General features: G+C 39.9%; 1 protein-coding gene across 2 annotated transcripts in view; it reads left to right on the top strand.

Moving 5' to 3' along the window:
* Positions 1–24,812, top strand: part of srgap1b (SLIT-ROBO Rho GTPase activating protein 1b) — a 47,871-nt gene that overhangs the window by 5,524 nt on the left and 17,535 nt on the right. For both annotated transcript variants that reach the window (XM_074697909.1, XM_074697908.1), the window contains exons 2-10: positions 11,943–12,138; positions 13,820–13,874; positions 13,993–14,100; positions 17,802–17,864; positions 18,256–18,453; positions 19,957–20,085; positions 20,160–20,381; positions 20,656–20,757; positions 24,026–24,223. In XM_074697909.1, coding sequence (XP_074554010.1) covers positions 11,943–12,138; positions 13,820–13,874; positions 13,993–14,100; positions 17,802–17,864; positions 18,256–18,453; positions 19,957–20,085; positions 20,160–20,381; positions 20,656–20,757; positions 24,026–24,223 — 1,271 coding nt within the window. The remainder of the gene's footprint in view (positions 1–11,942; positions 12,139–13,819; positions 13,875–13,992; positions 14,101–17,801; positions 17,865–18,255; positions 18,454–19,956; positions 20,086–20,159; positions 20,382–20,655; positions 20,758–24,025; positions 24,224–24,812) is intronic.

Below are 24,812 nucleotides of genomic sequence, written 5' to 3'. Positions count from 1 at the left end.
GATTCTCCTTAAACTCCACAGAAACATTTATTCCCACTTCTTCTGAAACATTCTGTACCCAACATCAACCTTTCTTTTGGCCTTTGAAAGAGACGTCTAAAGCCGTGTTTCCACCAAGCAGTCTGGTTCGGTTCAGTCCGGTTTGTCACAGTTAAGCCTGATTCTGTTTGCATTTCCACAGCAAACTGTGCCCTCTCGTGTAAGCCAGATGCTGGAAGCTGCAGCTGTTAAACAACAGCATGACGCCGTAGCAGTGTGACACAGTTTACCTCGCTAATAAATCCAACAAAAAAGAAAAATGCAACACAGTAAACAAAAAGCAACTATGGAAGACATGCAGCATTTCGTCCTCTCTGTGATTGGCATGTAGCTCTTTGATACAAAGAACAATCAAGCTTTCTTTCAGAGAAGTCTGTGAGCCGCCAGGAGAAATGTAGCCACTGTCGGGGTAAGTGACGATTCTTTCGACCAATCAATGGTCTGCAGTGTTGTAGCTCCACCTTCAGGGAGTGGATCCGTTCAGTCTGGCACCCATACGAAAGGGTCCCAAAAAGTGGGACAGCTTGTCTCGGTTATTTGGAGATCTGTTCCAGGATAAGTCAGCGGAAATGCCGTAAAATGCGCGCTGTACCGAACCGAACCGAACCGGTCTGCTTGGTGGAAACGCGGCTTAACTTTAGTGAAGTTTGAGGATCAGAAACAGTTTCAGCCCTGAGTTTGAGACCCCTACTTTAGAGCATCATTGTTGCTGTGATTACAGCTTGTTTTTGAGTGATTCAAAAGCTTTTTGTAACCATGAGTCATATTGACGTAGAAATTTGTAAAGGGAAAAAGTAAGATTGAACTTTAGAAGTACAAAAAAGTCTATTTTATTTTAGATTGTTCATAGTTAAGCACTTTTTCAGGCTTGGGAAACAATATTCTCTTGTTCCAGCTCGTGAAACTTGAGCACTTTCATCTTTTCTTTGTCAATTTGAATTCTGGATCGATGGTTTGTCAAATCAACTGGAAAAACACAGCAGCAAAGTTCATGAATCACAGTTTGTTGATCTTCAGAATAAGCATTAGTCGAGCCGTTTACTATCAGCCATCCTCAAACTGATCACACACAAGCTTCGAATGGATGAACTCTGCGTTAATGAATCCATCAGGAGCATAATTAATCAATTAGTCACATACTGGAAATGAAGACTGGACCAGTTTGAGAAGAAGGATGGAAGGAAGTCATCAGAGAACATATGATGCAACTAACGACTGCTTCACTTTCAATTAAATCATCTATTCATTCCATCCCTTAATTAATGAGCCACCTTTAACAGTTAGAGGACTCTACATTACAAGATCCAGATCCAGGGAGGCAGTGTGACACCTTCAGACCTGTTTCAGAGTTCACCAGCAGTCCGAATCAAACAAACCTTCACATCTGAGGAAATAAAGACAAATAATTCTGCATTTTGGCTCAAAGAAATAACTTTATCAGCATGTAAGATAAACAATCGATTCCTGGACAGGAACTCCGTTTGACCGATCAAGTTTTACCTTCCTCAGGGGTTCTTTCTTATTGTGAAACAACAACTGAACACTTTTTGTTCCTCCTCTGCAGAAATTAGTACAAGACGCTTTTACTTGACAGCTTGCTAACATTAGCTGCCCCTTGTTCACAAGCTAGCTTAGCCGTGATCCTCTGAAGAAGTTTACTCTAAACTGTACTGGTGGCAGTTACAAATTGCATACTTTACCTGGTCAGAGTGATGTCAGGGGGTCATGGTTGACAACCATTTTAAAATAAAAAGTGTTGCAATATATAAGTAAAAAAAAGAGATTTTGTATTTAAATGTTTTAAAAAGAGGATTGAGGGTTGCTTAACTTTTTAATGCAAATATGTTCAAAAGGATTGGCACATGTAATATAATGTATTTATGTTGAAAACAGTTCGTACACTTAAACAGATCAGTGTCGCTGTAAAGGCTGATTTATGCTTGATATAGCTTCATATTAGTGAATGATGTCATTTTTGCACCTACACCCCCTTACACAGTCCCTTTCATGTGAAAAATTTCCAGGCTGGGCACACTAGAAAATTTCTAACCTGCCGGACAGAGGTGCACGGACAAGATGGCAGAAGAACAGGTCCTCCTAGTGGTCAAAGTGCAGAAATACAGGCATCTGTATCACTCCTCACTCAGAGATTACTGTGATAACTGAGTGGTAAATAAGTAATGGCGTAAAACTGCAACTGCAACCCTCAGCAGGAAAGGGAAATCAGTTAAAAAAACCTGGAAAAAATATCTGTGACAGATTGGTAAATGTGTTGAAACCATAGACTGTATATAGAGTGGACAGCCTGGCTCCGCCATTTACCATTGTACGGTTTTGAAGCCAAAATTCCCGCGTCTCAGCGCTGCCATTGGCAGCCAGAGGCTGTGCCGTAGAGACTGTGAGGGATTCTGGGAGAATCTGAGTGGAGCTGGGTGACAAAATAAGAATCTTTTTTTCTCTTTCGAGAGTCTAATCACTTCGTGACTCTACCTCCTGACATACCTTACAATCCCCCCCAAAAAATACACAAGAACAGCAGCTGCCGATCATCGTGAAACATGACGTAAAGCCTCATTTTTAACCTCGTATAACTAATGAAAACAAAATTTTTCAGAAAAAAGAGGACTTGAATACAAGGCAGCCAAATGACATATTTAAATCACCACAACAATCAGACATGAGAAACATTTCTACCAGGTGTATTAATTATTAAAGTTTGACCACAGCCCATCTGGAATGACTGGGGAGATAGATTTTTTAACCTATACTGCAACCAGCCACCAGGGGGAGCAGTTTTTGTAGCGACCTCACTTCGAGCCAAGCAAGCGGACGTCCATTTTTTTTTACAGTCTATGGTTGTAAACGAACGCAAACTTCTTCGACTCACGTTTAGTACTCTGTTAGACGTACGTTTGTGATACACCGCCCCCTGCAGTTTGGGAATGGACACCAATAGACGTCACTAAGGGTGTTTAAAAGCATTAAAGCCTCACACATTTTCTCGCATGGATCTTGTGCGTCTGATTTCTGTACCTCACGTTCACACGGAAAGCATAACACAGCCTCAAGAGGTACCTCTTTGTCCACAGGGGGCGCCAAGATCAACGCAAACTCTAAGTTTTTCCCAGAAACTTTGAGGGATATAAAAACAAAAAGATGAAGAAATAACTAGAATTAGACATGATGGAAACCAGGAATCGTAGGCTTCAGAGCTGTTTGGATCCTCTGTTTTGATGCAGGCATTTGTTTCCTGACAGGAAGAGGAAGTAACAGATAGAGATGAAAGGGTTTGGGTTTAATGTCTGCAGTGCAAACTCTCTGCAATACGCTGAAACATCCTTTTGTGCCACGTTACTTCATGTCCCTGGGTGTGCAAATATTTGCTGATTTTATCTATGAATCAATAACCGAGCCTCTGAAGTGGAAACGTGTGTGCCCACGTCTCTCCACACAGAGCAGGGATCATGAATCAATAAGAGAATCGATAAAGGCAGTGTTATGAATAAATTCACCACCGCTGATTACCTTTAGAGTTGAATGTGCAAAACAATGACGTGAAGAAGTAGATTGACGTTTTTGGAGCCTCCTGTGACAGAAATCTGAAGCATGGACGGATTATTTCTCACCTTCAATCTGGGATCTTGCCAAACGAGCTCTGAAAGACACAACCGTCTTTATCATGATGTCACTTCTGTTAAAAGATGAAAGTCAACCCGCCCACCGCCTCCTGGTGTCAATCACGCCACGTTGCTGGTGAGTTTTCTTCTGTTGTTTTATCTCCACACATTACAGGCTCCCTGGGATCTGTTCCAGCTCCCATAAGCAGCCTCAGACCGGAGCTGTGTGTATTTAATCTCACTAATGTGGAGTTACAGCGGTGATTGAAATGAAGCTGGTGTAACTTCGCCGGTTGTGTTGATGAAACTGATCCAGTGGCTTTGATTGCTGCTAAAGTGTCAAACGTCAAAGATTTAATGGGATAAAAGGAAATGAAAGACTGTCTTTGTGTTAAAACTGCAGATTTGCATGATTTTACATGAGCTACATCTTCCTACAGGCTCAAAGCGTCTTGACCTTTGCCGTTTCTCGGCCAGCTAAACGATCCCTGCAGAGCTTTCCAACCGAATCATCCCAGACACCGTCTTTATGCTTGTCTGCATGTGTTTCCTCATTGTTCGACTGTAGCTCCTCTGATCAAAGAGTCTGAGGCCCGTCGTTGTCGGGTGGGGGGGCGGTGTTACGAGGACACGCGAGGAGGTTTCTAAGAAGAAGCGTCTCAGACTTCAAAAGGTAAAAAGTGCGGCGGGTGTCTTCCTTTCACGTTCAATCGGCTGTGATCCAAGCCGGGGAGTTTCATTGATACAATCTCGCCTCCTCAGTGGATCGGCCTGAATCATCATCCTCTCACACACTCACTCCTGGAGCTACTATTGTTTCCAGCATCAGATAATCAATCGAGACGAAATGAAGTTTCTATTTCTTTTAATCGTGGATGTTATTTGGGTTAAGATCCGGTGACCTGCTCACTGAAAGTTGAAAACCTTCGACCTGTTTTGGCCTTAAAGAAAGAGTCTGAGGATTACAGGAGTGATTACACCTCATCATGAGTATTTACGCTGATTTAGCCTGTAATGCTTTAATATTCTCAGCTCCTGGAGCAGCTCGTGCTCTCTGATGGACGTTTATGTAAATAGGAAAACTCTCAAACCGTTTAGGAAGCATTTAGTCTCTTTGATGTTGTGTCAGGAATCCCTGCGGAAAAATATGAGGGGGAATCACGAGAGAAGCAGCGAGGAGTCTGCAGCTCGGCTCCGCTGCATGTTTGATTAGGAGTATTTGGGTTTCTAACAGCATGAATAAAGAAGCTACATTTTTAAAATAGAGGATCAAAATATTCAGAATAGATCTGTAAGTTTTAGTAGTTTAGTAGAATCAAACGTCATTACTATTTAATGCAGAAGAATGTGTGCAACATCAACAAAAGGGGAGTTTTTATCTCTGAAAACTGTACATCTTTCACACTTCATGTATGGTTTAGTCGGACACAGAAGTCCTCTAACTTAAAGTGCCAGAAAGAAGAAATTTACCTATTGTTTTTCCCACTATCTAAAAATACTTGCAGACAAACATAACAAACATTGAACACAGTTTCTATACTTTATTCTCTGTCACCAAAAAGATTTACTCAATATTTCCGCCCTTTGCCTTCATCATAGCCTGGAGACGACCTGGCACTGTCTCAGCATCGAGTTTTGACCATGACTTCATCAGAGCTGTCTTCAAAGCGGTGACACTGCTGTGAGATACTCTTGAGACCTCCCTCTCCAGGATAGACCAGATCGCAAAGTCCACTGGATTGATGTCCGGACTTGACGGAGGCCATATGTTCTTGTCCCAGAAGCCAGGAAAGTGCTGCTTGCACCAGGCCTGTGTGACGTTGGATGCGTTAGCTGGTGCACCATCGTGTGTGAAGACAAACTGGTTTCCAAACGCATTGGTACACCAAGGCAACACTTTTTCTTCAAGCATTTGAAGGTACACCTGGCTGTTCACTTTCACACCCTCCTGAATGAAGACCTGTCATTCTGGGAACTGACCACAGCCTGAACGGTGAAGATCTTCTCATCAGACCAAACCAGGACTTTGTCTGCATCACTCTGGATTTCCTGCAGCATCATTTCCCCCTACCAAGACGTTTTTTCTTAGAAGCGGCTGAAATCAGTCGTCTCTGTTGCATTTTTAGTGCTTTCAGTCTGAGATCCTGTTTGACGATTCTTCTCAGTGAAGTTCTTGAGATGTTCACTTCCTTTGCTCCTGCGAGGATTCCTTTGGATTCTCTTCCTCACCATTTCAACAACTCTTTTGGTCTAGACTGAACGTTTTCTTCCAGGGATTGGCTCGCTGCTGGTACTCCCATTCTCCTTGTATCGTTTCATGACGTTGTAGACAGTCTTACGACAAACATCCGCCTTTTTCATGATTTGCATTGTTGTCAGTCCAGCCTCCTTCAAGGCCACGATCTGGTCGCGCTTACCCTTCGATGCCAAACTCGACAATCATTAGGAGTAAACAAATGAACTCAGGTACATCAGAAGCTATGCCTTTTAAGAGAAACTCTCCAAAATTTTAAGTTTCTAGGACAAAAGCTAAGCAAAGAAAATAGAGGTAGACGATTGGTAAATCTTTATGGCCCACCCTGTAACTTAAAGAGGGGGTACTGTGCCTTCTTTTCAGTCTCTATTTTGTCCCTCTGTTAGACCTGTAGGAGCTTCAGAAAACCTTTTATCAGCCTCTTATCAACTGCATACTACACTAGTAGTGCCTTCTATTTTAGCTAAAATTTAGTATGTAGCAGGTAGTATGCAAAAACTTGCAAATTCTGCAGTATGCAAAAATCCCCGGATGTCCTACTGATCCAGGGTGGCAGGTTTTGGTGAATTAGTACCATCTACTGGAATAAGTTGGAATTACAACTACAATACAACAACACTAACGTTAGACAGTCTGTGAGATAGAAGTGAAGTGATGCGAAGAAACACTGGTAAATCTCGTCACTTCCAGTTATAGCAGAGGCGTTTACTTCTATAAATTCATTAAAGCCTATATAAATCACTAATTCACTTCTTAAACCTTACGTAGATTATATAGAGGGTGGTTTTTCCATCAGCTGTAGAAATAAAATCCCTTCGAAATTTATTTTCAGTAAACATTGTAACTTTGGTGTAAGATTAGAACTCAAATAGGATGACTAAGCTGTGATATGATTCACAAAATAACTAAAATGCCGAGATCTACCCATAGCTTGTTTTGTACATTTATATTAAAGGCAAAAAGAAAACTACACTACATACTGCATTCACATGTTGTTGGTAGTAGGTGGTTTGGAAAACAGCCTCTGTGGAGGATTGTTTGTTAAAGCTGCTTTCTCTGTAAGGAAACCCCCTTCCTTCTGATTGGCCGGCTCTCTGGAGGCCTGAGGGTGGAGCTACTGGCATACCTTAGTGTTTGAGGCCCAAGTCTCCAGTGCATCAGGAGTGAAGATATGAAAATGCAAAACATCCAGCGTTGTTACTTTACGTCCATGTTTCAGATATGGGAAAGTAGAGTACCCCTCTTTAAAGTCCTTGCATGTGTTACAGAGGATTAGAGTCCAGGTAAACAACGCCAAAGCTTTCCTTTGTTTTTCTTTTAAAAGTTTTTTTATGGGCTCTTAATGCCTTTATTGGATAAAGGAGAACAGTGGATTGAGCAGGAAGCAGGAAAAAAGTAAGGAGCAACATGCCACAGAGAGGCCACAGGCTTGGTCTAAACCCAGGTCACCCATGCGAGGGCGAACCTCATGGAGCAGGGCCTAGCCCACCAGACCATCTGCGCTCCAAGCTTCTCTTCTTTTCACTTGTCTTCTTGTCTCTGGATATGTTTTTTTTTTTACATTTTTGTGATGTTACACCTGGTTGTTGATACGTCCCAAACTGCTCCTCTCAGTAGTTGTTGCAGGAGGAAGAACTCAGAATCAAGCCACGCCCCCGATCACTTAGGGAGGAAGATCAGGTCCTGAAAACGCCCAGTTCGTGGCTAAGCTAACAGGCTAGTGACAACAGCAGCAGACATGACAGTTATATCAGCCTCCTTATCAATGCCTCAGTGTTGTTGCCATGGTTACCCGCATCCCATCAGAGGCTCTACACCAATTTAGAAGACTGATTAAACTGTTACCATGGGGACAACACAAACCATATTTGGGGATGTCCCATTTGGCAAATTGACCAATCAGGAGCGAGTATTCGTCCCCGCCTGTGGAATAATGTGTCGCAGCAAAGCAGACATTCATTTATATGAAAGTGTTGCAGCTTCGCACACACACACACACACACACACACACACACACACACACACACACACACACACACACACACACACATTCAAGTGTGTGAGAGCAACATGAAATGGCAGCCATTTTAAATTAGTTAGCAGCAATATCAGAATCGATACACACACACAAACACACACATTCACACACACTTTCATAGACTTGTGAGGACCAAAGGCCAAGGCAGTTTTTCTATGGAGATCTATGAAGCGTGTTCTATGTTTGTGTGTGTGTGTGTGTGTGTGTGTTTGTGTGTGTGTGTGTGTGTATCGATGCGGCAGATTCAAGCTCTTGTCTTCACCTTCCTCATCACATGGTTCACACACAGTGTGTGGTTGCCAAGACAACAGGTAGTGGAGTGGATAGAGTCCCCTGGGGATTCGTGTGTGTGTCTGTCTGGCTGTGTGTGTGTGTGTGTGTGTGTGTGTGTGTGTGTGTGAGTGTGAGTGTGTGATAGAGAGAGGTGGGGTTATTACTGTGTATTCTCTACCTCTCTTCCCGCTGCAGATGGATCGAGCTCTGAAACAGCACGACCAGCGAAGCGTGCAGCCTGGCATTACCACGCTGACTGATAGCGTGTGTGTGTGTGTGTGTGTGTGCAGGTAGAGTGTGTTTATGTGCACAGCTTTCTTAATGCGGTCAGAGGATGTCGGCCAAGGTGACTCCTCTGAGAAAAAATGGACAGTCTTCATCAGTAATTATTGGGATTAAGGAGAGCGAAGGTGAAGGGAGGAAGAGGAGGAGCAGAACAGTTAGCTCATTTAATAAACCCACCGTCAATGCTAAACTAAACAATCTAAATACACTAATTAACGAATGCTAATTAATCTCACCTCTTAATATTCATGGTTCTCTGAATTGATGAATTTCCTCTGGACTGAAAAATCATTTAGATGACAGACATGAAGTTTAGAGATAAACACACATTTTCTTTTTATCTGTAAACGTATCAAACAGAGCGAGGCTCCTTCACTGTGCTTCACTGTGGGATTATCAGCTGTTGGAGCATATCATCAGGATCCTCTCCATGAATTTTAATCACCTGATGAAAAAGCTTCTTCTAGACAAAAGACAAAAAAACACATTGATGGTTTTATTCATGAGTTAAAACAAATTTAATCTCATTGGCCAAACATTTTATTATATATACTGTATAAATACAGGATTTCCCTCCAATAAGAAAAAAATAAAATCAGAGTATCTTCATGACTTGGCAGTATCAGAGTTAGTATCTGTTTGACCTTGTTGCAGTGACACCTGTGGCTGTAATCTGTAATATTTTCCATGATAAGGACTCCATTTCCCATGAGTACCATCACCCACTGTCGTGAAGACATGACTCATTTGGAAATGAATTGAAAGCAGATCTTTTAAACTCTACTTTTCTTTGTTTAAGACAACTTTTGTCAAGATGCAAAGCGACAAGGAAATTAATTTACTTGTATTTTGAAAGATGACAACAATCAAACTTTATAAACTCAGTTTAAAGCTTAGCTTACACTGCAAAAAACTGAAATCTTATCAAGTGTTTTTGTCGTATTTTCTGTTCCAAGTAATTTAAAGACAATAATGAGGTCTGAAATGCTGTAACAAGAAAAAAAAATCTGCCGACAGAACAAGAGAAAAGTTATTTGTTTTAAGACATTATTCTAGCTTCGAGCAAATTTTTTAGCAAATTTTTCTTGTTACATTTGCAGATTTTTTTTTACCTATTACAAGCAATTCAGACCCTCATTTTGTCTTTTAATAACTTGAAATAAAACATTTTTCTGGACTGGTCAGGTGGATGTGGCTCATACCAAGTGTGATATGACAATTTTTACTTAACGCTGCTCCCTGCTTGGTGCTCTGAGACGTGTCCGTAACATGTAACGATAGTGAATCCTCATTATTTCCTACTTAGGGATGGGTAGCAATAACCAGTCCCCATTAGGAATTAGGGATAGACTAATTATCGGCCGGGCCGATTATCAGTGCCGATATTTGGCATTTTGAAGCATATTGGCGTCTGCCTTTTTTTTAATCCTACAGCAGATATGAAAACTATTCAAAACTGTGTTGCTTTGGCTCTGGTGCTTCTCTGCACAGAGTTTCTCCATCTACACTATGGAAGCCCTAGATGGTCATTTAAAATCAAACCAAAAAGAGAATTAATTCAACTGCATTACACACCTGTAAAAGGCAGCACAAACTCAATTCTGTCCAGTTTTACTGCAGTTACTTTGAAATTTGGAAAACTTTATTTTTACTGTAGAAAACTTTAACTATTTGTTTTTTTTTTAGTTTTCATTTAACTTTGTAAAACCTGCTGCTAAGCCTGGAAGCTGTTTAATAAACATATGCTTGAAGGCATTAAATGCAGTTAAGAGTTGGAGTTCGTATTGTTTAAAATTTTAACGGCAATATTTGCACTTTGGCGGCAAATTAATATCGGCTTCAAATATCCGTTATCAGCCTCCTTGCCTGACGAATAATCAGTATTGGTCTCGGCCCCAAAAATTCCATGTTGGTCTATCTCTATTAAAAAATCGATTCAAAATGGTTTGGTTCATAAATTCTTCGACCTTATGCTTAATTATTCCTAGGCCTGTCATAAGCCTCGATAAACTGACACGTGCATGCATGTTTGTTTTCCTCCTCTCTTTCGACCAAAGAGGCTGAATGAGAAGATGGCTCACTACGTCTATCTTTCCTAACATCGGGGTGCATAGGTTCTATAGCGGATTTAAAGCGGAGTGAGCATCTGTCAAAAATGCAATCTTTGGGGTGAAGACGGGGCTGCTCACGTGTACACACGGAGAGAGCTGAAGCTAGCGTCCTGAGGGGTAAGGAGGAAACACACTGATATGAGTGATGGCACGAAAGATACGGTTCTTAAGCCGCCTGCCACAGTCCCAGTGTGTGAATATTTTGTTTTTTATCAGAATGAACAAAGTGTGAGCTCATGAACACCAACGAGCTGATGTGTCGCATTTGTTTGAAAATAGTGGCGACGAAGAAGAAGAAGGGAAGGTGCAGCGGAGCCTTGTTCTTTGACAATCTGCTCTTACTGAGGCTTTTGGTCTGCAAAGTAAATAGAAATAAAAGCGCCAAATGGTGGGCGCTTAAAGACAGATACATTGCCAAAGAAATGCAGCCCTTCAAAATGTTTGACAGACAGTACGGGTTGACTGGGAAAAAGTACGTTACGAACAATTCAGGAACTGTATAAACTCCCTTTTATTTAGGCTATAGTTTTTATTGTTGTTTTTTTTTTTGGAGTTTTTTTTTTCTTTAGAGACAGGGTCTATGTTTTATTGTTTTTGATTAGTATGAATTAGTATGAATGGAGAAATCTGATCCAACCAAAGATACTGAGAAATAACATTCAGAAAAAATAAAAACACACATTTTGGCTCTTGTAATCTCATTTTAAATCATAGATTAGTCGGACTGTTTCAAGATCGCTTGAAGTCCTCTGAGGGTTTTTGAATAATTTACTTTCAGTTTGAGCTTTTTTCAATCTTTTCTTCTTTACTTTTTTCACCAAATCTGAAAAGTTGTCGCAGTTTGACTCTGCAGCATAAACAGATGTGTTTCTCAAAAGCGTTTTCTCAGCACAAACACCCAATTACTGCTGAAAACCAACTAATTTTGCTCTGCCTAATTTAAATTAACCTCCCACCTGTTTGTCCCTCCCCTCTCATCTGTGCCTCGCGCTCTCTGGGCTGAAAAGTGACACTCAAGGTCAGGGAGATACAGAAAGGTCTGAGCCCAGCTGGCACTGCGTCTCTTATTATTTATTTTTTGTCTTTGAAATACTTAAAGTTCAACCTTTCTGCATTTAAAAGTGAATCTTACATATACAAGACCTTGTTCTTCCAAAGCCCTGACAATCTGCCACCCTGGAGGAGATTAAAGGACGAACTGAATGGAAGTGGCCGCTGATGTCTGAGTTTCTTTGTTGCCATTAAAAAAAAAAAAAACCAGCAAAGTGTCTTACTAACAGTTGAACCATCTGTGTGTTTTTGTGTTGTTCTTCGTGCTCCTGTAGATGTGCGAGCCCAGTTGGTGGAGCAGCAGCGATGTCTGGAGCAGCAGACGGAGATGCGGGTTCAGCTGCTTCAGGACCTGCAGGACTTCTTCAGGAAGAAGGCCGAGATCGAGACGGAGTATTCCAGAAACCTGGAGAAGCTCGCCGAGAGGTTCATGGCCAAAACGCGGAGCACAAAAGACCATCAGCAATACAAGTAAGACGCCAAGTGTGGGACTCTTTGTGGCTGATTGGTTTGATGTGACTCACGTCAACCTTTGCAGGAGATTTCAGGAACTGATTGTCACTGTTGTAGCGGGTTTAGCCAATCAGAATCAAGCATTTAAACAGAGATAGCATAAATCCAAGATCTGACCTTTTTTGAAAGCTACATTTGGTCAAGACTTTGATGATTTCTTATCATCTTCAGACTTTATTTAAGAGAGCTGGAAACTTGCGTCTTTCTTCATCCTCTAAACAAATGTTTGAGGAAAAATTGCTTTCATTCTCTTTAAGAAATTTTCACATTTAAAAAAAAATCCAACATGAAAAATGAAAAAAAAGAAAATATTGAAAAATAAAAGAAATATTGTCTTTGAACCTTGTCAGTGTTAGTTGAACCGCACACATCAAACATTATCATGCTGCACGTTCCCTTCTTTGCCTCAACATTTAGTTTTTTTTTAGCACAGTTAGCAGGCTTGCTAACGTCCCATTTGATCTTTCCATACGTCAAAGGGGCTGTTTACACGACAACGGTTTTAGGACAACACGCAAAAGTTTTGTTGCGTTTCAGCCTCGTGTTTACACAGAAACGACGTTTCGGCTGACCTTAAACGCAAACTTAAGAAAACGGCCTCCAGAGTGGGATTTTTCTAAAACACTGCTGACATGTTGCCGTGTAAATGAGCGCATACAACAGTGCAACAGTACCTTTGTTACGATCGTCGCGAACTACCGTGTTGAGCTTGTGCTGCTCAATCTGCTAAATCTGTGACTGTCTTAAACAAAATGAGCATCTGTTGCTCCACTTTTGCTCTTAGTATTCCCCAATACACCAGATGATCGACTCTACTTTGGTGGAGATCTACCAAAAGTGTTATCTGGACAATACAGTTATAGCACCACCTACAGGCCTGGCATGCTTACTACAGCGTTTTCAGTCCCTCAGCGTTTCTATGTGAACGCAGATTTTTTTCACTGCGTTTTCGGATGAAACCTTATTCGTGTACACAGGGCCTAAAAACATGACAACTAAACAACATGAATTTCCCTTCGGGGATCAATAAAGTATATTTTATCTTTATTTTATCTTTATTTATCTTTAAAAACCCAAACCCATCTAAACCGCCTGGTCAGGGGTGTATTAATGCACAGGCTCACCTAGGCTGCAGCCCAGGGGCCCCACATGTGCAGGGGCTTGATCTGTGCCCTATGTGATCCCCACATGATTCTCTCTCTGCTCTTTAAGACAACAAGAAAAATGTATCCTTATTTATTCCTTAAAATCATTCTACTTATTTCTATTTTATCAATTATTTATTAGTCATTCCATGTTGTGTAATATATTCTCCTGCATACTTTGTGACTCATTTTGTGTTTATTATACTGGTCTTAAACCTCCATGAGTGATCTCCTAGTCCCTGATTTGAGCCCGACTTCTCATTAATACTTATCTGAGTTTTGATTTAATTTGGAGTAAGTGCTACAATATAATGCACTGCAATGGTGAAAAATCTGTTCAGACACTGTAAAGATGGTGAAACAGACCTCCACTTTGAAAATCAGGATTGTAAACAACTGTTTGGGTATATTTTAAGTTTCTTCACAGTGAAAGAAGCCCAGTTTAATGTCATCCAGATTTTATCATAAAGACCCTCCCTCTTCTCTTTCTTCAGAAAAGATCAGAACCTGCTTTCTCCAGTCAACTGCTGGTACCTGCTCTTAAACCAGGTACGTTTCATGTGTCTGAGTTTCTTCTGAGACTTTTACTACCAACATATGAAAGCATATATCCCTATTTTTATATAGATATATTTAAAAATAACTTATTCCTTTGTGTCTACCTCAGGTGAGGAGGGAGAGTAAGGACCACGCCACCCTCAGCGACCTCTACCTGAATAACGTCATCACCCGCCTCACACACATCAGCGAGGACTCAGCTCGCCTGCTCAAGAGGGTCAGTTTAAATTCTATTTTTCTTAATTTTATTACAAAATCAGACACTTTTGGCTGAATCGACTGAAGCAACACTTCAAAACATCAAATTACGACAAGACAAAACATTGACAAGAACGGCTCCTGCCTACCTGGGGTCCCTCATCCAGGTCTACACTCCCTCTCGCCCACTACGCTCTGCTTTTGAAAGACGCCTGGTGCTCCCATCCCAGCGCGGCTCCAAATCACTAGCCGGACTCTTCTCCTCTGTTGTTCCCAAATGGTGGGATGAATTACCTAACTCTATATGATCCACAGAGTCCCTTTCTACTTTAAGAAATGTCTGAAAACTTATCTGTTCAGGAAACACTTAGGCACTTAATCTGACCCTTCTCCTGTGGTTTGTTGGCTTTTTGATTACTGCCAAACAAGCCATACTCTTCAACATCTGAAAAACTGATATCAATTCAAGATAATACAGAAAAAAACACAGCCTTATTTGCATATTAGAGTAACAGCAGGTTACATCGAAAGAGAAAAAAGAGAAAATTGAAACCAAAGGCGAAAGAGACGATAACTCTTCTTAATTAATTTTTTTATAACCATCCTCTGAAATTTACCTTTCTCTCCGTCCTTTTCCTCTGCTGCGCTTATTCTCAGGCTAAAAAAGGCTCTGACGCAGCACCTCACATGACCTCCGTCATAAACTGTATTTAAGGCGATGCTTTACAGCCCATAAAAACCAAACTTTTACTGTAAATCTATAAAAACGTCCCCGCCGAGGTCCCCACGTCCCCTCAGTGTCTGCCTTTAAATCTGCTGCAGTCTCCAGGAATGGATCGTAAAGTCAGACACCAAACAGCGTCTGCAGGAAAACCAATAAATCCTGATGCTTTCTTTACATTTTTAATACATGCGGACGAAAAGTGAGTCATCATCCATTAGTATGTAATTGCATTAGTCACCACGCTTGATAGATTCATCGCTGAACATGAGAGAAAGTATGTTTTTCGTAGGAGGGAAGTGGCTTGGGAGTGTTTGAAAATATCAAAGTAAAACCAGGAAGTTGTACGTTTATACGCTCTTTGAAATAAGTGAAATTATTTTTATTATTAAGGATTAATTGAATATTATTTTAGCAGGATTTCAATCTTTTTTCTCCTCTCGTCTGTTTCCTTGGCGTGCCGGCCTCTCAGCTTCATTTCATGCGGCTTTAAAAGTAGCCGAGCTGATGCTAATGAAAAGTAAAGTCAGAGTCCCCCTGAGGTTTGATGGAAAGCCTCGTAGTTTACCAAATTAAACACACACTCACACACACACATATACACACACACACACACACACACACACGTGCAGCAGGCTCCAAAGCGCCTCTAACTTTAGCTCCCGTCTTCATTATTAATCCGTCCTCCGGCTCCTCTTTTATTCATGCTAACTAAAGTGCAGCGGCTGCCGGCAGCTATAAACAGCAAGACCTCCATCAGGTCCCCTGGTCCTCGCGCAGGAAAGGACGCCAGGAAGAGGCAGAGGGCTCCGTGGCCATGACAACCCCCGACAGCCCTGTGGTCATGGCGACAAGCTCAGCTGATGTTTCCTCAGAAGGCGCCATGGGAACAGGATCCATCCATCCTGGGATCCCACAGTCATTTAGCATAATGTAATATTAATAGTGCGCCGTGCGGCCACATAACTCCGTCCCCCAACTGGAGGGCCTGTTTAATGCATGAGACAGGAAGTCGCTGTTTCATTTATGATTCCATTTGTTTGTGTGCGGTCAGATCCATTTATTTATGTGCCGCTGTTTGAAGGATCACCGGGGCGTCTACAGGAGATGGAGGAAAGCTCATATCTTTACTTAAAGGAGCTGATGTTTAATAACACTCTGAATACTGAAGCCTGTTTACTTACAGGCTGAATCTGCTGAGTGCGGCTTCATCTCTTAAACCCTGTAGTCCTCAGCTTTCTGTTTTGGTTTAATTCCAGCCCAGGTCTAGAAAGCAGATAAAGAAAAAAGGTGGGGACTAGATATTCTAAATTTGGAGGTGGAGACCAAAAACAGAGAGAAAAGTGCCAAAATCACTGGGGATGGGAATCGAAAACCAGTTTCTGTTGAGAATCCCTAAGAAATGTTTCAGTCCATCGATATCCATAGACTGTGAAAAAAATGGACGTCCGTTTGCTCGGCTTGACGTGAGGTCTCCATAAAAACTGCTCCCCCTGGTGGCTGGCTGCAGTATAGGTTTAAAAATACGGCTTTCCAGTCATTCCAGATGGGCTGTGGTCAAACTTTGAAAAATTATTACACCTGGTAGAAATGTTTCTCAAATCCGATTGTTGTGGTGATTTGAAGATATCATTTGGCTGTCTTGTATCCAAGTCCTCTTTTTTCTTAGAAGTTTCAATTTCATTAGTTATAAGAGGTTAAAAACGAGGCTTTACGTAACGTTTAACGATGATTGACAGGGGCCGTTCTCATGTATTTTTTCAGGGATTGTAAAATATGTCGGGAGGTAGAGTCAGGAAATGATTAGACTCTCGAAAGAAAAAAAAAATGTTATTTTTGACATCCAGCTCCACTCAGATTCTCCCAGAATCCCTCATCGTCTCTACTGCACAGACTCTGGCTCCAAACTGCTACAATGGTGGCACCTGAGACGGCGGTCTTTTGGCTTCAAAACCCTACAATGATAAATGGTGGAGCCACATTGTCCACTCTATATACAGTCTATGTTGATATCGTCAGCTTTTGTGCTTAACAATTCCCTTATCAGTTCCCTTATTGAATCAGGATTTTCAGCTTAAAGTTTTGCTGAAGAACTGACTTTATAAAGAAATGTACATCACTCTCTCTCAGGAGATTCATATTCAGTTCATTTGAAATGGTATAAATCACCTTATTTACCAAAATAACAAAATAGCGCAAGCTTGATGCTAACGTATATGGGAAACTGCATTGATATGCTAGCAGTTAGCATACATTAGTTTCATCACAGAAACATATTACATCAACTCTTTGTAAAAAATACTGAGAATTTCAAATGCTAAAAGCTAACAGGCTAATGAAAGGCTCATGGCTGACCTCATAACTACGGAAAGGCTCCAAACAACTTAAACTATTGCTATAACCACTTTGAGACACTGGATGGCCTACTTGAATTGTTCATATATTACAAAACAGTACATCAACGTCACATTGTGGCAGTTTTTACCTGTTTCTGTTTAATTATGCCCAGAAATATCCAGACTCAGGGACCAATTACATTTTATTCACTAACAGTATAAAGTCAATTAAATGTTGTTGACACAGAAAACCTGTAAAGCTACTTTTTGTACCAAGAAAATTCACGACAGGAATTGAAAAGGGAATCGATAAAGAATCAGATCGTTAAGCAGAATTGATAAGGGCATTAGTATTGACAAAATCTTATCAATTCCCATCCCTAAAAAATCACCAAAATCCTCACACAGGAAATGTTTAGAGCTCTGGTTAGGCTCTCAAATAGAAAGGACGTCAAACCTAAAAACCTATGTGTATTTCTTCTCTGAGTCTGAAAACCATTAAATAAATAAATCACCTTGAAGGTTTCGGGATAAAGATGATGCCTAGAAAAGCTAACTGCTCTCTGATCTGTAAAATTTTAAATTAAGAATGTTAAAAACAGTGATTTAATCTTCTTATAATGATCTCATAATTCCATTCTTTTCCTTCTTAATCTTTTTCAGAGCAAGGAAATCATCTTTCAGCTTCAGGAGGACCTGATGAAGCTCCTGAACGAGCTTTACACCGTAAGTGGAACCAAACTGATTTCACCATTAGGTAGTGGAAAGTTGGAAGTCTAAAAAGATATCCTAAAAAGTCTAAAACAGCAGTTAGAGAACAGTTAGGACAGTCAAAGCGGCTGTGTTATATGAGTAATAGTCAGTCAACCAGAAGCACTTCCTGTGTTGAAGTCGTCCCTGGACTCCAGATGTCCGTCCAGCTAAACTTCCTCAGCCTTGAAGAAAAACGACCTGTCTCTTCGTTATTAAATGTCAGCGTTCCTTTAAAGCCTTAAAAGCTTCCTGGCAATCAGATACGACTGGACCTTCAAGGATAAAACGTCCGCTCTGGCCTCAGTTTGATGTTGTTTTCCAGTTTGTAAGCACCGCTGTGTTATTATGGGCTGCTGTCGCCTAGGTGATGAAGACATATCACATGTACCACGTGGAGACCATCAACGCCGAAACCAAACTGCGGGAGGCGGAGCGCCAGGAGGGCCGCGTGAAGGGCGTGTCAGGGACGGGTGGAGGGGTGGAGCCTGTGTTCGGGCTGCGGATAGAAGAGCGCCACCAGAGGCGCAACGCCGCTCGCAAGATGGAGAAGATGAGGGAAAAGGTAACTGCGTTTATTATTTCCTCACTTGTGTTTCTGAGTGTCTTTCCTCGCACGTGGTTTAAGACCAGAGTTTGAAAGCTGAGATACCATATGAGGCAGATTTGCACCAAAAAAGGCTCTTTTTCTGTAACTCAGTCAAATTGTGACGCTTCATCTTCAGTCTTCAAAAACAAGGGTCTTCAACCTGTGGCTCTAGAGCCTCACGTGGCTCTTTGACTCCTCTGAAGTGGCTCCTTGTAGCTTTCAAAAAAATATTCTAGAAATAAAGAATTTTAATTTTTCTTTAACGGGGTGTTGATGATTAAACACTGTCAGAAGGTAATTAAACTGCTAATGAGCTGAGTTTTCTTTTTGTAATTTCAAAAGTTTTGAAATATTTGCATTTTACTTTAAGAATTTTTTAAATATTTGCCCATTTTATAATATTCATTATTTTCTAAGTTTCCAGTTTTTTTAATTTTTGTTTTTTTCTGACTTTTTTTTTACTTCTGCAATTTTTAATTTTATTTTGCAAATTTTTGATAATTTTACAAATTTTGAAAATTATTTTTTTGTATTTTTTTGTATTTTTTTTTATTTTTTTTTTATTTCAACATTTTCTCAATTTTATCAATATTTTTATGTTTTTTAAATAATTTTTTCCTTTTTTTTTAGTTTTGCAAATCTTTGAAAACTTAGCCAAGTATTTAGTCATTTTTTTATTTATTTATTTATTTATTTATTTATTTATTTATTTATTTATTTATTTATTTAAGATTTTAAACTTTTTGAAATCTTTGTTAATTTGTTTAAGATGAAAAATAGACATCACATGTGTAGTTTCATAAATTCAAAAAATTTCTTGTCTTGTCTTGCCGACCTCTACTCCAAAACAGTCATTTAATCTGGTAACATTTCAAAATAAAGGTCTATGATTATACTCTGAAATACTTGCTGGAAAAAATGCACCTAATTTGCCTTACAGCTATTATTTTTAATAATCTGAAAAATCAAAATCATTCTGTAAAATGCTTTAACTACAGATTTGGCGTTATTTTTTATGAAGGGGGCAAATTGTAGACTTCATGATTTTTGGCGCTTTTTGGCAGGTTTTGCTCCTGGTGTCTTTTTATATTTGCTTGTTATCTTTGTATCAGATCTCTGTGTTTTTATGTTTCCTTCCAACAGCAGGAAACATATTTGTACTGGTTTTAAATGTCCTCCTTCAGCAACACTTACAATCATCTTGGACGGCAGAGATACTCTGTGAGATTGAAGTCGTGCCAAGAAACGCACCTTTCCTCTGACTCATCACTCTGTCAAATCCAAACATAATGACAAACCTGTATTTTTAGACTCAGAGTGACTTTCACTATGACTGCTGAAGAATCCGTGGGTAAAACCACATTGGCAGCAGAATTTACAGCACTGAGCTGAAATTTAAACCAGCTTTATTAACATTACAAACACACAGCATGATCCAACCACTTCTCCCCTCATCTGGTGCCGTGTTTTCTTCATCAGCGGAAGGCAAAGTACTCCGAGAACAAGCTGAAGACTCTCAAAGCCAGAAATGAGTATCTGTTGACCATGGAGGCCACCAACGCCTCCGTGTTTAAATACTACATCCACGACCTGCCCGACATCATCGACGTGAGTACGCTTTCCTACTCCTCCCATCTCTGCTTTCCAACTCTGTGCAAACGTTTCCTCCATCTTTGTCCCAGTGCTGTGACCTAGGGTACCACTCCAGTCTGAGCCGGGCTCTGAGGACCTACCTATCAGCCGAACTAAGCCTTGAAGCCTCCAGGAGGGCGGGTCTGGAGGTGCTGGAGGGGGCCGTGGAGGGCCTGGACCCTGCCCGAGACAGGCAGCGGCTGCTGGGCCTTTACCCCACCGCCTTCTGCCCCCCACAGCGCTTTGGATTCCAGGCCCACATGGGCGACACGGTCAGTATACCTAATGATGAGAGCCTGGTTTAACGTTAAAGAGAGGTTTTTAGACTGGAGTGTGAAGGAGTTGTTCAGTTTGTGGAGCGTTTCTTTTCATGAAAGACGTCTCAGATGTGGAGCTGACAAACTTTACCAGAAGCTTCTGTTAGATATCCACGCTTAGGCTGATGCTAGGTTTAAAAAAAGACTGGAGTTAACATTTTAAAGGTCTTTTTTCAGTTCTTTTTTGTGGTGATTTACTGATTATCCTTTCTGTTCCACTTCCTCTCAGGTGAACCAGATCGCGTCCCAGCCACAGGTCCAGGCCGAGCTGACCCTCCGCCTCACGCAGCTCCAGACACGCCTGGCATCTCTGAAGATTGAGAACGAAGAGGTGAGACACAAAAGAAGTGACCAAGATTTAGAAATAGATCATTTAGAAAAGTAAATAAAAAATCTTGTTACATCAGTTTTAGAAAACAGATTTATTTTTCAACAAACCCAGAAACAGTCACTATCAAAACACTCATCAACACGTTGACGTCTGTCCAGAACATAGACTGTAAAAAAAAAATGGACGTCATCTTGCTTGACTTGAAGTGAGGGTGCCACAAAACTGCTCCCCCTGGTGGCTGGTTGCAGTATAGGTCAGAAAATCCATCTCCCCAGTCATTCCAGATGGGCTGTGGTCAAACTTTAGAAAATTAATACACCTGGCAGAAAAGTTTCTCATGTCTGATTGTTGAGGTGATGAGAAGATATCATTTGGCTGTCTTGTATTCAAGTCCTCTTTTTTTCTGAAAAATTTGGTTTTCATTCATTATAGAAGGTTAAAAATTAGGTTTTTGTCACCTGGCTCTACACAGATTCCCTCACAATCTTTACTTAGCAGACTCAGGCTGCACAACTGCGCCACCACTCTATCTAAAGTCTGTGGTCCAGACTTTGTGGAAATTTGACTTGAATTTCTTTGGCGGTGTACCCAAATGGCTTATGCAAAGAGACAGTTATAATTTTCTTCAAGAAATCCATAAATATAAAAGAAAAAACTCAGATTACTTTCCCATGATACTTAGGAAAGCATTTTAAACCACAAGTCAGACACCTAACATATCTTGAAATTGATTAGTTGCAGATTAGGGACACGTTTTTATGCATCTGTGGCATCATATTACAATGATAGTTTGATAAAAATGCCATGTTAATTGACTTATTATTAGTCTAACTTTGAATTTATAGTAGCTACAGTAAATTCTGTGAAGAGTTATAATATTTTTTGCACGACTTTTATCAACTACAGTCCATTGAAAGGCTGTTTTTCCAAGATAATAATTCCACACCGTCCTGAAAGCTTTTTCTACAACATATTATAATAAAACTGACTGAATTTATATAAAAACCTTTAAATACAAGAATTTACATTCATTAATTTGACAAATAAGCAATGCACAAAGCTCAGCAGGCTGCAAGAAGATCCAAAACAACTCAACCAGAAATTGAAACAGTTTAAAACACTGAAGAGAGGGATGTAGAAACAAAAGAGTGACGACAAAATGGAACTGAATTTGATATAAAAGTAAAGAAATATGAGGAAATAAAAGCAATAAAGATTACTAAACGAAAAGGTTCAAAACTTGTGAATCTTTCATTTGTTTTTGTGTTTGTATGACTGAGTATATATTTTGGAGACGAAGGTGTCAGTTCAGGCTTACTTCACTGTAGATCATCAATTTCTGCAGCACCTCTGTCGGCAGTTGTTTCAATAATCAGAGAGATAGATTTGAAAACCAATTCTCTGCAGCTGTGTCCAAAAACGCGTCTGATTACAAATTAAAATGTTTCCTCTGTCAATTATAAAGTTTTCACAGAGTTATGGTAATTTATACTGTTCTAATGGGACGATAATGTAGCAGATGCAGCCTCTAAAAATAAACCCCCCGGAGCGTCTTGGTGCAGCAGTCTGAGGCGTCCTGTCGATGTTGTTGTCGCGGGGCAGACTGCGTGCACAGAGGGCAGCTGTTGACTCATCCTGAAGGGCATAAAAATGCTGAACGAGTCCGGATTAATGAGCTGCATCTGCATGTCTCAGCATCCTGCAAACACACACACACAGACACACACACAGACACACACACGCCCTGATTATTATGAACAAATAAAAACACTTTCACACCTATTATCACGGCTGTAAATACAAACACACTTTGCATATAAAGTAAACGCAGCAGCTGTGCTTAGAGACAAAGGAGGATCAATCTGCAGCCTTAAACTGTTTCATATTCATAGTTCATCATCAGTGATCCCTAAAGCTACAGGGAAGTAATAGATATGTGACATTTAGTCGACAGCTCCTGTGTACGGAGGACAAAAGATGAAAAAAAAAAAAAAGTTGTGAAATAAAAAATGTAAATGCTATTAACAACATCAGAAATAAATGTAGGCGTTGATTATTTGATAAATTATGGCATTAATGTACCCAATAATTGAGTTTTTTAATCAAGATTTATTTTTTCTGTTCATTTACTTTTACTTCTTGAAGTTTCTAGTGTTTTTTCTTTATTTTGAATATTTTTCATTATGTTAAAATAGGAAGAAAACAAGTGCTTGACAACAGTGAACAGCAATAAAATGTAGTTTTTATAATATGTAAGGGCTAATATTTAAAAAAGAGACAAATGCCCCCAAGAAAGAAAATAAATAAAGAATATCATCAAAAAAGGAACAAAAGTTTGAACAAAATATGGAAAGGAAATTTAATTCTCATGGATGGATTTGAAGAAAGTTGGCGTTAAATTGCAAGAAGTTTGTGTGTGTAAATTTATTTGTGAACATGTCATTATGTTGCAACATTTTTATTATAAAAATTGTAATTTTACATCTAATTATTTCATCTAAAATTTTTCTTTTTTTTTTTTTTTGATAACTATTTTTTTTTTTTTCCCCTTAAGCGAAAGTCACTTTCATGTTTCTCTTTGCAAATTAACCAAAAAATTAACTATATAAGACTTTAAAAAATAATAAGCCACAGGTTTGTCTCTATTTTTAATTGGCTTAATTACAACCTGTAACACTTTCCTCTGTGACCAAAGATATGGCAAAATATTTATTTCATCAAATTTATTACCAATTTGGTCATTTATTTATTTTTTACATTTTTTTTTATTATGTAAAAATTTAATATTTTGAGTTATGTGATTTAATTTTCCATCATTTTGCATTTTTTGTCCTCCGTACATTTGAGCCTACAAAGTCTTCTTTCAACACTGGATCAGAAGAGTACAAAGTGAAACCCTGATTTTTTTTTTTCTTTTAATTCTATGACACTAGTTTCTTATTCTCTTTCTTATTCTTATACTCCAGCATTTTTTCCCCTTTGTTAAATAAGATGACTTTGTTTTATGCTGCACACCAGTCCTATTTAATGCTGTTTGCGTGGTTTTTTTTTACATTTATTTTTCTCTGTCTTTATTTCCATATTTTTGTTATTCACATCACTCTGTTTTGATTTGAATTGTTGTACGCATATGGATACTTAAAACATGAATTCTGACTAAAAAGGAAAAAAAAAAGAGAGATGTCTGAGGAGAGATGGGAAACTTCAGAGGCAGAGTTATTTCCAAACTGATGTAAACAGTATTTTGGTGATTCTCGTCCTCCTCCAGGTGAAGAAAACCTGGGGCGCGACTCTCACCACCCTGCAGGACATGACGGTGCTGGACGACTACGACGTCTCCCAGAGCTTCACCCACAGCCCGTCGTCTGAGTCGGTGAAGTCCAGCGTGTCGGACGGATACTTGAACAAACCGAGTCTGGCCAAACGACGGGCCAATCAGCAGGAGACGGAGCTCTTCTACTTCACTGTAAGACTCCAGCTCAACGTGATCCTCTTTTTCTTTCTCAAAAAACTGTTTCCTCACACTTTGTGGTAAAACTTGGGGTTTCCTGTCTCACGGTTCTTACTATTCTTCCAAAACTGGGACAACTTTCCTCTTTCGCATGTGGTTTGGTTAGCAAAGGTGCATCCATAATTCACAGAGTCTGTAATATTAATCTGGATGCTAATTTTGGCAGCCTTAAAAAGGCTTTGAATTAAATATATTTTCCATAAAATGAACATGGGAGTCCTCAGAGAGTCTTTTACTACAGCTAAACTTGGCAGAAGAGACGGTACGCTAGCAGCTTGTGGAGCCGCACTCTTGAGGATTCTCGTGTTTAGCTTCAGCGGGACATAATTTACAAAACGAACATCATGCTGTGCTTACAAAAGATTTGAGATTTAAGGTTAAGAGGATGAATTTACTGAGGTTTATTGAGGTTTTGAATTAAAGGAGGAGTTTGCTCATTTTCTTGTCAGACTGGGTCTTTTACGTCTGTGGGGTCGCCCCCTGCTGGATGTGCAAAGGCTGCAGGTGCAGGTGAACACTTGTAAGGTAAACAGTGAACTAAACT

Source organism: Halichoeres trimaculatus, unplaced genomic scaffold, assembly GCF_033239565.1.
Source record: "Halichoeres trimaculatus isolate MK-OKI-2021-1 unplaced genomic scaffold, fHalTri1.1 fHalTri1_scaffold_21, whole genome shotgun sequence".
In the NCBI taxonomy this organism is placed as follows: domain Eukaryota; kingdom Metazoa; phylum Chordata; class Actinopteri; order Labriformes; family Labridae; genus Halichoeres; species Halichoeres trimaculatus.
Note: the sequence above shows the minus strand (reverse complement) of the source record. Positions and strands in the feature narration are given on the sequence as shown.